The 13,216-nt window shown below is 33.6% G+C and overlaps 1 protein-coding gene across 4 annotated transcripts in view; it reads right to left on the bottom strand.

The window, feature by feature from the left end:
• The window catches only part of LOC126742111 (serine/threonine-protein kinase tousled-like 2), a 175,342-nt gene that overhangs the window by 91,665 nt on the left and 70,461 nt on the right, over positions 1 to 13,216 (bottom strand). For all 4 annotated transcript variants that reach the window (XM_050448661.1, XM_050448663.1, XM_050448664.1 and 1 more), the window contains one exon: positions 8,326 to 8,411. In XM_050448661.1, the coding sequence (XP_050304618.1) occupies positions 8,326 to 8,411 (86 nt within the window). The remainder of the gene's footprint in view (positions 1 to 8,325; positions 8,412 to 13,216) is intronic.

A 13,216-nucleotide genomic window follows, 5' to 3' on the forward strand; every position in this document is an offset into this window, starting at 1 on the left:
GCTCCTTGCTTAATAACTTTTCTAATAAATAATATCACAATAATCCTAAAACAATATCTGGTAAATAAAGAAGTATTGGTAAGCAACTAAGTGCCAATTCTTCCCCAATATCCTACTAAACTAGAAAAAAAAATCGAGTCACAATAGAATAGCTATTATAAGTAGCACGCCAAAATAATACATATATATAGGTTTAAAACGTTGTTACTTAAAGACAAAAACAAAATAAATTTATATAGCTCGAGAACAGAACAAAACAGACCTTTTAAATAATTCTTTCCTATGTCGTGGTATAGTTATGATGTTTCTATGTCTTAAATTTAAATTGTGAGTGTCCGTTCGGAATGTTAGTCTATCAAAAAGATACTCTGGAATTTTCTCCTTTAGGATTTTATAGAAGCATTTTTTTTTTAAATAAACCTGTTCTGCATATTTAGCCACCTAATTTCTGTAAGTTTATGTGAAATCGGGTTTGGACGAGAAATTTTAAAGATTAACCTACCTAAGGCAGCTATTCTGAAACTTTTGTACTCTGTTTCGATCAACATAATCTAAACATGGGCTAAAGATAGGGCTACCAACATTAAAATGAGATAAGACTAAAGACTCGCAAAGCATGGTTTTTATTTTTTTACTTAAGCAATGTCTTGCCACCAATAGATATACTATGGTTACTATATGGAAGATACTCCTCACCAAAGATCAAAAAAGCTGACTTCATAGGATTAATTTTTAGAGCATGCTCCTTAGATTTTAAATAAATATTTTGTAAATCTGAATTAAGATTTTTAATTGCATTAGCATACTCGGATTTTTTAAGAGCAATCATCAGCACGTGACTTTGCCTGAAATGGATTTAACGCGCTTTATCGGGAAGGTGAGCATTTGGCAACAACGCATCGCTAAAGCAAAGCAGAACACTGTTCGTCTCGCAGCAGACGGGTCAATGTTACCAGAGAGATTCATCGGGAGGAACCGATTCGTGCATTTTTCAGTTTGCATGCGGTTGGACTTTTTTGCGTTTACTAACAAATAAGTCGCACGCGTATTTTGGTATTTCACGACTTTTGTCTCAGTAAAGAAAATAAAATTTTTGTATAAGTTCAATCAAAATATCCTCATGTTCCTCTGGTAATACAGTTTATTCACTATTCAAATTAACGAATTTAATTTATTCATAAAAAATGCTTTTATATAGGAGGGTATTAGTATCACAAATTTAGGGAGAGAAGGAATGAGATATAAAAATGTTTATAACTTTGTCTCAGTTTGAAATATATGTCCTAAAACAGTTTATAGTAATTAAGATATAAATAATAAATTAGAGACATGTGAGTGACTTATTTTTATTTTAAGCTGCGCATTTTTGTACGTAAAGTTTGTATATACAGGGTTGCTCAAAAATAAATTACGACCATCAACTTAATTTTTTCAAATGAAAGTCCTTTTTTTCATTTCATCTGTGTATTTCGCGTGGAATTCTACGTATGTTTCATGCATGTAAGGTGAACTTCAATAATAATGTTTGGTCGTCTTTTTTTCGATAACTGTTGACTTTAGGTATAGGACATGATGCATGAAACATACGTAAAATTCCACGCGAAATTCAAAGATGAAATAAAAAAAAGGTGCTTTCATTTGAAAAAATGAAGTTGATGGTCGTAATTTATTTTTGAGCAACCCTGTATATACAAACTTCACGTACAAAAATGCGCAACTTGAAATAAAAATCGACGGGTCCGAGCGTTTTCAAACACACCCCTGAATTTTAAATGAATTTAGACATACATTTTGGGATACACTGTATATATTACAGGGGGGCTAACCGAAACGGCGGCCATGTCGAGCTCAACAAACGCTCGGACACGTCAATTTAGATTACCAGGAGGAAACATTTTCAGAGTATAATACCACCCCCATCTGTCAGTCCTTAGCTAGAGTGGAACTATCCTCAAATATGTATTACTATCCTTTCAATTTGTTATAAATGGAACAGTGGGTCGAGTTATAGCTTCTTTTGAAAGGTCTTTTGATTCTCTTTATGGCTATACCTAGTTTAAAGGACTTTACTTTAGCGGTTCTCAAACTATTGACTATTTAACATTTAATGCAGTTTTTTAGAAAATAATGGCAACTCTTTGTCAAACAATTAATTAATAACAATCATACATAAACACTAGTCCAACAAATGCTGAAAATAGCCACCGTAATTTCTATTCAATAATACAGATTTTGTTCAAATCGACGTCGCACATTTCGTAGCATATCAGGAGTTCTGTTGGCATCCAAATGTAATCCTTTCGCGCAATTCTTCTATTGAAGCTGGTTGGGTAGCATAGATTTTACTCTTTAGGTGACCCCACAAAAAAATCCAGAGGTCAGGCAACCGCACGGCCCATTAAACAGAGCCTCTCAGTCCAATCCAGCGACCAGGATAGTTCTCATTTAAATAATTGCGGACAGCTATTACCTATTGAGGGAGTGCAAAAATAATAGAGAATTACATAAAAACATCAAATGTTCAAACAACCCACCATTAACAGCTAAACAATATCCTAACCGATCATAAAATTCATTTCTAACGTTACTAAGTTGATATTGGGAAATTTTATTACATTATAACGAAATAGCGTTTTGTAACTGGTTTAGATTCTCAAATTTTACACTTTTATAAATGACACGTTTTAAATGACCCCACAAAAAGTCATTCGGTGAAAGATCAGGTGACCTGGCTGGCCAAAGTATCCGGTACCGTGGACCAATAATATTGCCGTTAAAAGCATTTTCCAAGCACTTTCTAACCATACGGGCATTATGGGCCGGGCAACCATCCATTTGGTACCAGATCATTTGATCTTCCTGAACAACTTCTTCCAAGGCGGGTCCAATTTGATTTTGAAATAAGTTCAAATAGCTGGTCAGCTGTTAGATTATAGTCCATAAAAAAGGGTCCAATGATATGGTGTCCGATAATTACCACGAATACATTTGTTTTTTGGGGATATTGTGTCCGAGTATGGACAAAGCGATGTTCATTTTCTTGGCTCCAATACCGGCAATTCTGAACATTTGGTTCATTGTTGAAGGTAAATGTACATTCATCGGTAAAACAAATATTAAAAAAAAAATTCCTATCATTATTTGCTCTTTCCATCATTTCAAAACAAAATGCCATTCTTCGCTCTTCATCTCCTTCCTGCAACTCTTGATGTTTTTCGAATTATACGAATAATATTTGTGTTTTTTTTAAGTGCGCAATACCGTTGTATGTTGTTTATTTACCTCTTGCCCAAGAACCCTCGTACCAACCATCTTGCTTTCCTCCACACTCAGTAGAATATTAAGATCTCTGTTCTCTCTTTCTTCGGCTCTATTTTCGATATCCTGAGTTGAACATTTACAATTATTTATTACGGTACCTTTGGACTCATTGACAACACGTTTAATAGTTGAAATGGACGGAATGGGCTTGGTGGGGAAATAAACTGAAAACATTTCAGATACTACTCTAAAACTGTTTCCCACATAACGCCACTTAATTATGGATATTTTTTCGTCGATTGAATAATTCATACTTGTTTTCAAATATCGACTGTCACTGATTTATTGACACTTTTCTTCACGTCAGTGACAATATTCACTTTACTGGTGCCCGTTTGGTTTTACCTGAACTGAAAATTTGCTAATTTTGCAATTACATTTAATTAAATAATTCAAGATTAGCTTATTAAAATTTTTTGAAACTTTGCACAAGGCTTTGCCAGATTGGTCTCTTCAAAAAGTTATTTTAAATTTTTTCTATATAATGTACAGGGAAGCCAATAATTGACCCCCTTAAAATTTACATGGGTTTTTCTATGTTCCGCTCGGCGACGCACCACCCGGTATATATAAATCTGTATTATTGCATGGCTTATAACGATGGCCATTTTCAGTATTTGTTGGACTAGTGTTTATGTATGATTGTTGTAAATTAATAAGTCGATAAAGAATTGCGATTTAATACAGTTTTTCCAAACACTCAACATTTAATACACGTTTTCCAAAAAACTATATTAAATGTTAAAATAGTCAATAGTTTGAGAACCGCTGAAGTAAAATCCTTTAAATTAGGTGTAGGCGTAAAGAAAATCAAAAGACCTCTCAAACAAGGTATAACTCAAGCCACTATTCCATTTAAAATTTTTGAGGTTAGTTCCACCCTGGCTAAGGGATGACAGATAGGGGTGGTATTATACTCTGAAAATGTTTCCTCGTGGTAAACTCAATTGACGGGTCCGAGCGTTTTCTTTTTAAAATCTTTACGAGCCCGACTTAGCCGTTTCGTTTAGCCACCCTGTATATACAGCTCTCGTCAAAGAGAAATAAAAAAATAAATAAATATTAATTTCTTTTAATGTTAATCACCTTTAAATATGCCTTCTTAAACAGTTCTTAGCAGTCAGAATACAAAAAATAAATTATGACATACGCGTGAGCCTCATCAAAGGGGCATAAAATAAACCCCAAGTTCAATTAATTTAAAAAAAATGTGTGTCTGTGTTTTGAACTCGTTACACTTATTTTTTTTGTGTTTATGGATGTTGTGTGTACTTATAATGACGTAGGTACATGTTTTAGAACAAGCTGTATAAAATATAAGACAATATTAAACAGTTATATAAGTATACAAAAATGAAAATTATAATACAACGAAGTGGCATATTCTAATGAAAATAGAAAAACCAAACAAATGTAATACAAAAATTGTCATTTACAACTCAAGTTCTAGATGGGTTTCGAATTTCCATGCCTCTATTATGCCTAGGATCTATGATTCTACAGGCAGTAGACATTTAAAATAAAAAATATTTATTTTTCTATCATTTTTTCATTCCAAAATGAATCATTTTTTTTCAGTTATATATAAATAGTAAAAGCAATGTGGCATTTTTATTCCATATTTGCAGCCATTCTAGGCCTAAACTGATCCTTTTTTGGCTTCCTTTTTCACATTCAAACATTTCAATTTTGCATAATATTGAATTATTGCTGTTGACCAGTAGCCGATACCGCCGCGAACAAGCGTCGCGCGTTTCTTGATTTGATTCATGCTAGCCCGGCCGTGCGTTGTTGCCATATGATACTAAACTTATCGGCGGTTCAAGAAATTATAAGAAAAATGCCTGAGTTTTGTATTTCCATTCTCAAAGGTTTATTATTATTTTTTTTGAAATGGTTTTTTAATATAATGTTTCTAAAATCGATGTATCTAGAGACGTATGGAAAGGTTTTTTTATTTATCTTTTTGGTTTTTAAATAAAAAATCAAAATTTTAGAAATTTGAAAAACTGGCACCTATCAACTCTTGACAAAAATATGTACATTTCATTAGTGAAAACCGCATTAAAAAATATTGTAAAATAAAAAAGTTATCCAGGAAACAGAAATTTATGGGTGAATAATCCTCTTAAAAGAAATATAGAGTTGCGTATCGTCTGCGTATAAGTGATAATCACAAAAATTTAGACAAGAGTAAAAGCTCGCAGTATATAAAGTATATAAAAGGGGTCTTAAAATACTACCCTGAGGAACGCCTTGCTCAACCGGAAGTGATAAAGAAAGGCTATTATTAAGTTTGACTTGCTGTGTTCTACCAGAAAAATACGAGAAAATTAGATTACATGAATCGTCGGAAAAACCCAAATAATGAAGAATAGAAACTAAAATTTTATAATTGATATTATGATCAAATGCCTTCGTATAGTCCAGCAGTACAAGAATAATTAAATTATTAAATAACAATTTATTTCTCAATATTTAGAAAACCACAGCATTGTGAAATATATGTCTAAGCGACCTTAAAAAAAGTAGTATTTTAAAGTAAATATTATAAAAAATGCAAAAAAATAACTCTAGTATATAGCCGATAGAACAGCTAAAAAAATTGAAATGCAATTATCAGGAATCCAAATATACTTTACAACTAAAGTTACTTTTCTCCTTGCCAATTTCGTAAAAGTTCTTTCGAGTATTTCACTTTTTTTTAATTTAAATAATTATACAATTAGTATAAATTATACTTTACTATAGACATGTATCTTACATCTTATGAAAGAAGGGGCAAGAACTTAACTACCATTTTCAGTATTAAACAACAAATAAATCTGCGAAACTAACTTCTATAAGGTTTTTTTAGGCCCAACTTTTGAGTAATTCTTCTACTGATTCCATTTTACACAGATCAAAATAAAATAATCTCTTTTAAGTGCAATTCTTCCATACTATAATAAGCCCTACCCAATAGTAAAATTTTAAGTAAGGGTCGACAGGTCTTTAAGGAGTTTTCAGATTTATTGGTAAATGGTTGAATACTTCCCTGGTTTCAGATAGAACTGACTTTTGATCAGTGCAGATTTTGAAAGCGGTAGAGGCAAAAGAATAGAAGCTTCTAATATGAATAAAGATATACAAGTTGAGATTTCTAGGTCGATAAAGTGTGATCTACAATCTCTTTGATTGAACGGCTTTACCACCCTTATAGCAAAACATCCTGAGGAAAGTTTTCTACTAAAGGTCTTCAAACCGTAATTCTTGATCAATCAGAATGCCCAGAAATGTAGTTACTTACTTTCTGCAACGGGTTACCATTTAAGAGCAGACTTGATACGTCACCTGGCTTGGTGCAACCTCTCCAGTGGCTTATCTCTTCCGCAAACAGGATGAATTCTCCAGAGATATTTAGCTCAAGAAGGTCCTTTACATAGCAAAAACAAGGTCCTTCTTAAACCAAAAACAAGATTGACCCCAAAACTGATTCCTGTGGAAGTCCGCAAATAATTCTTAAGACAGATGAATTTTTTCCCTTAATTCACAACACACTGACCCCTAATTGCTCAGATACGACTTAAACCAGGCAGGACCCTGTTCAGATCTTTCGAGCTTAGACAGAAGTAATCCGTGATCCACACAATCAAAAGCTGTAGATAGGTCACAGAAAACCGCTGCCGATATGTAGCCTTGGCTCACATTAAAGTAAACGTTCTCTATAAAGTCGTATATAGTCGTCAAACTGCCTTGTTCTGAATATATTGAACAATTCTAAATAGTTCCAAATCCTCCTTTTGACAAGTTGTTCGATAACCTTAGATAGGGTATGTAGAAGAGAGATTGAGCTCTTCAGAGTACTCACCTTTAAATAACAGAACTACTAAAAAAAACTGATAACCTCTTTAGAGCCTTAACTAGCAATCGTAGAAGTATTTTAGTAGAGATGTCGTCTATACCTATACTTTTTTTTCTTTATGCCCAAAATAACTTTTCGATTTCAAGCCTGTCAGTTTCAACGACGGCAAAATTACTAATAAAGATAAAATTCTGAAGATAAGACAGGTTCCGTTCTAGAAAACGTCCTTAGTTAGACCATTTGCTACATTACAATAGAATTTCGTAAGGAACTCGCTAAGGGATTTCGTAAGGATCGCTATGTGGGTTGTATTTAACTGAGTGAGATATTGCAAAAATCATTAAATATGATATGTTTCGGCCATCTTTCACATATAGGATATTTACATCTTAATAGAATTCTGGATACACTTTCTTGAAAAATATATCTTCGGGTTAAAGAGAAACTACTCTTTTTCGAGAAAATAATGCTCCAAGTAAAATCGTTTATTTCAAATACACAATATTATACTTAAATGGAAGGCGATGTTAAGTTCTATTAAGATATCTCTTTATTGAACTAAATATATACCATCGCGTTTTAAACATAATGAAGTCAATTGAAACTTAATACTCTTATTACAAATGTTTTTACATATCGATTTTGAATACTTTTAAAAAATACTTATTGGTTAAAACGAGAATATTTTACACTTCATTGAAGTGTAAGTATAAGTAGATAATTATTCTTGCACATAGCTTAGGTTTTTTTTCCGTGTAACATACTGTACATTGCCGCAGTGTGTAACAACCCTGAAATCACCCTTTTCTAGTTCGGCGATTTCTCGCGAGATGTCGCGAATAAAAAAAAACCGACAATCGGAAAATGAACGCCCCCATGAACAAAACGCAAGGTCGAAGTAGTATCCGTTTGGATTTAAATTAAAATCTTCTCTATTCGGGATCGATACGGATTTATTTTCGGATTCGTGGCTGGAGTGGGCGTCCCGTTGCGAGTCATTCGTTTGTTCGTTACTGAATATTTTTTTGAATAAACGACGCATTAAATAGAGTGGATAAGTGCATCGCCGCACAGTGTAGGTAGTACGCATGACAGCCGCGCATGTCCGTCGCTACCCTTGATTTTTTTTTTGAGGGTTTTGATGTTCTAAAGTGACTTACCCTAGCGCCCAAAAACCGGGCTTCCAGTAATTCTTGTTTCCGGGGGTCGAGCGCCGCTTGGAAGTGTTCCATCTTCACTCCAGCGCCTGAAACAACAAAATGCGAATTAAATTAAAGCAGTTGCTGTACCCTCTAGGCTATATTGGACCCTAAAGATCATCGTTTTTTTTCTTAAGTTAACATGCCCTCTACCGCGGAAATCCCAGCATCACATTTGAATTTTGGGTGTTGGCCATCGTCATCATGCAGAGAGACGCCGGAACTTTTTCAATTTTCAGTGGCTCCATCTGGAAGCCGTAATTGCCGGGGATCAGGCCGCCGCCCCGTCCCTAAACCCCCGCGCCATCCCCCTGTCCCTCTTCTACCCCATTCTGATCCCCCTCCGTCTCCCCCCGGGACCCCTTTTGGAACCGAAACCGTACGGGGAGGACGACCAGCTCTTTTGCGGGAGATGCGGGGGGAAAAGTTGATAGGGGGTCTGGTTGGTGGCGTAAAAACCACCCCCTGAACCCGATCAATGTTGACACGGCACGCGAGATTGCCCCCGTGACGTCATCTTGGAAACGGAATCGTATTTATATCTATATGTAATGCAGAAAATGGCGATCCATTTCCAGATTTATTGTAATATAGAAATATTTTATATTCTATAAAAATGTAGTTATATGTAGTTATTATGTAATCCACTTAATTAAAAACTTGTTGGATAAATATCAATTTCATAACAACAATATGCCACATACATTTTTCTAAGTTTCAGACTTTCACACATAAAATTAAAGACTTTTAATAAATATATTTGAAGGGTTACTGGCCACGGTTTGCGAGATATTGCCAAATAAGCATTTGACGTGTAATTGTAATTATCTTTGTAAACAGATTTTTTCCTACATAAGCATACACAATGAAAACATAACAGCATAACGTTTTAATGCTACAATTTGATTCAAAATTCTAAAGATTTACTTCTGGTTTTTTATACCGTTTTCTAGTATTGACGAGAATTTGCTTAATTATTATACTGTATTTCAAATAGGTAGAGAGAAATAAAATGTAAATTGCCGAGTTTTGTCGTCATCCATGAGCGTAGGTAAACTTACTACTCAACCATAATATAAGGGTTTTTACCATATAAGGTACAATTTTTATTTTTTTACAATTTTTTTAACTTTATATGACTTATGATTACATTCCCATTATTTATAACATGCCCGTCTTAAACCCAGTGTGAGACTGACCGCTAACTTAGGTTCCACAAATGACACGTTCATTACTTAGGAAGGGATTTTTAGGCTTCAATTTTCAAACTAACATCCTGATTTTCCTCTCTAAACATTTCAAGATTTAGGGATATTTTAAACTAATACTCCTCAAAATTACGATTTTGACGACAATTAGTTTGATAGCGCATTTTTTCTTCCGATTTTATTCCGATACGCAGTGGTAAAACCCCTTTGATGAAGACCGTGGCTCATTTAAATATAAAGATTTTTAAAACGTCTTTAAAAAGTTAAAAAAAAATTATTAATCGGTCAAAGTCGTAAAACAATTAGCAATTTATTAAATTTTAAGGAAACTGAACCAGTGGCTGGAGAAGTCAATATTCCTTTTAAGGCATATGCAAGTTGGAAATCAAATGCCACAAGTAGCCGTAGTTTTCATGATGATAGTTCATAGCATGAATACGAAAACTATAAAAAGTAGTCACAGAGAATCTTGTTTCAGATTTAAAACCAAGATCTGTGGTTGTAATCGAAAGAGGAAATGCAAGAATGGGTACAGTTTTGAGGAATTGCATATGATGAATCTATGTTAAATCCCCAATTATATACAAAGCTTCACAACCAAAGTATAAATGTTATGAAACAGATCAACTCTTTGATGCAAAAGGTCATGCCATGTTACGATTACCACCATATTATTTAGATCTAAATCCATTTGAGTTGTTTTGGGCTAAATTAAAAGGATATGCGGTAAACATAAACATTAATAAATTGAGTAAAAATAGTGAATTGTCTGGACGAGAGGAATTACATGAGGAGGATTAAAGACCACAAAACTTAACCGTCGAAGAGGACAAAACCTATCTTAATTTATAAATTTGAGTTTAAAATATATGCATGTTATATCCAAAGTGATCTAAAATAAATTTGTAAATATTATTATATCTTTTCTTTATTAAATCAGTTAGAGAAAGTTCAGTACAAACACGGTAAGACATTTTTATCTGAGAAGAAAATTTTTATCTGAATACGTTAGAGTAAACACATAGAGTAAACTCCAACAATAGAAGGAAAAGATTTTATACATTTTTGTGAAAAAAAAATGTTTATTTAGGACAAAAAATATGAATCACCAGTTTTAATATCTTTCAGATTTTTTTAAATTAAAAAGGTTTTATTTTTAGCATACCTTGTATGGTTTTATTGACTTTTATTGACCGGTTTAAATTTCTTACAAAAAAATAAGTCGAAATCGTTTTTCTCTGACGCCTAGAAAAATTGAAGATTTTCAAAAAGAATAAAAATTATAAAACCTGTGATTTTTATCAACTATAATAGATAGTATGTTTATTTCAAAATATTACTAAAAGTTAGGCAAATTCGTAAATTTCACGCCTAAAATATGCAGAGTGTAAACTCAAAATATGGGAATTTACAATTTTGTATGTAGTTTATCGTTTTGTGTCTGTCGCACATTGATTCTTTCGTCAATTTGGTTATTGTGGGTTAACTTTAGAAGGCTTTACAAGGAATATTTATCAGAAATTATATTGTAAATAAAAATTTTCTTTTATGGGTTTGAATGCGTGATATGGATATGGGCACTCTAAACTGTGGTACATGGATAATTTGTTTTTTCAAAAACTATTAATTCAAATATTTTTCTAGAGATTCTTCCATTAATTGTAAGACAGCTCTTTTGAGGGTTTTTTCGGAAAATTAATAAAAATTAAGAAAAAATATACTTTTTTTATTAAGTTCCATCAACATGTCCGTAACTCTTAGTTTGTGAGACATAGATATTTGAAAATACCCCCAAAAATAGACTTAATTTGAAAGAAAAAAGTAAAAAGTCTTATCAGCCACCGGATTCGAACTCAGACCCGCCCGCCCCATAAGGGCATCTCTCACTCGACCCATGAACCTCTTAAGATATAAAACTCCCCATTCAGACTACACAAAGGGATGAGCCAACCCCTAAAAAAAAACATAAAATTCCCAAATAAAAATCGCAACTTTTACATACAAAACGTCAAAACATTCCAAATCGCGAAGCATAAAGGGCACCCCAAAAGTGAATTGCGGGACTTCGAAAACTTAAAGCGGCACACACCGTCCACAGTCAGCCGCAACTCATTCGACATCGTCGGGATCGCTTTATTTGGCATGGGGAGCGTCGAGTGGCGTCGGGACGCGCCCTCGGGAGTCGTCGGCTGCTCCACATTTTCATGTTTTGCCCACGTCGGCTCTCCCCCTTTCCTCCCCTTGCTCCTCCAGCCGTTTTCCAACTACCCTTCACAGCTGAGAGGCTCAATGATGCCATCACGCGAATATTATAGGGCGGCTTAACTCTTTTTTGATGAGGGTGAGGATATTAACGCGTTTATTTTGAATTAGGGAGGACGAGAGTGCAGTTTATTGTTTTTTTACGATCTAATTTTCTTGAAGTTCTTTTTCGCATTTGGCAACAACGCAAACGCTCTTGGCTCTTTGACTTGGCTCGATTCCTTTCGCGCATGCTCGATACATAGACTGGCCGTTGTGGAGCATACTCTTCGGCAAAGCGTTGTTGCCATACTCTTAAAAGAATTTTATATGCTAATTGATGCCAGTAAATATACAGGAGGTCCCCAGAACCCTGTTTTTAAAAAATCTCACCACATATTCCTGAGATCAAAAACAACTTAGCTTAGTCTGAAATTTCTTCGATTCCCACCTACAGGACTCTAAAGTTGAAAAATAAAAATCAATTTTTGCTTAAATTTATGAACTTTTTTTAACGTATTACCTTAAAAAATTTGAATGCATCAGGGTTTTTTTTGAGACACGAAACCCTTTCAGTGTTGCCATCAAAGGGCTCTTCACACTGCAATTGTAATGCTTTAAAATGTCCATAACTTTTTTCTCAGTGTAGTTTCTTACTTTTTTGTTAAGAAGTAAGTAAAAACAATTTCCTCAAAAGCTCATTTGTTAAAACCTGCTAAACTTAGCAGTTTTCGCTATAATTAGGTTTTTAGATGTTTGATGTGGCAACGGTATGAGGAGCAATCAAGCAAAACCAGATAAAACCACTTTTTAGAAAAAATAAGTTTCCTATTTCATTTCGCCAGATAAATTCAATGATGAATTCAGATTTAGGCAAAACTTACTAGATCCCTTTTAAAAGCGACCTCAAAGTCAAGTAAATCATGAAAAACCAGATAAATCCACAAAATAAAATTGCGATTCATATTTTTCTTTTCTTAGTGTGTGTAACCATCATAAGTATTAGGTTTATATTTTATTTCTTTTACGAAGGAATGGAATTTACAAAAATCCTATTCGCTTACTTTGTTGTTTTATTTCTTTTTGATAAGTAAATATAATATTATTTAAGTAAATGTGAATAACATCGTACCTCCGTTAAAACAATCACTTTTACATAAGGAAATAAGGTAAATATATTCAAATTTCAACTGAAGCAAAATCACATAAATCAATGGTTTAATTAGCAATAATTCTTGTGTTAAATAACTAATAAGGACCAAAATATTGTTTACCAGGTCGATATTATCAAGCCTTTAACGTACACTAATTTTTGATAAATTCACCGGTGCCCTATTGACACGTTTTTTTGTAAATACCTCGGAATTTCATATAACGGATTTATCTGGTTTTGCTCAAATATT

Source organism: Anthonomus grandis, chromosome 11 (assembly GCF_022605725.1).
Source record: "Anthonomus grandis grandis chromosome 11, icAntGran1.3, whole genome shotgun sequence".
NCBI lineage: Eukaryota > Metazoa > Arthropoda > Insecta > Coleoptera > Curculionidae > Anthonomus > Anthonomus grandis.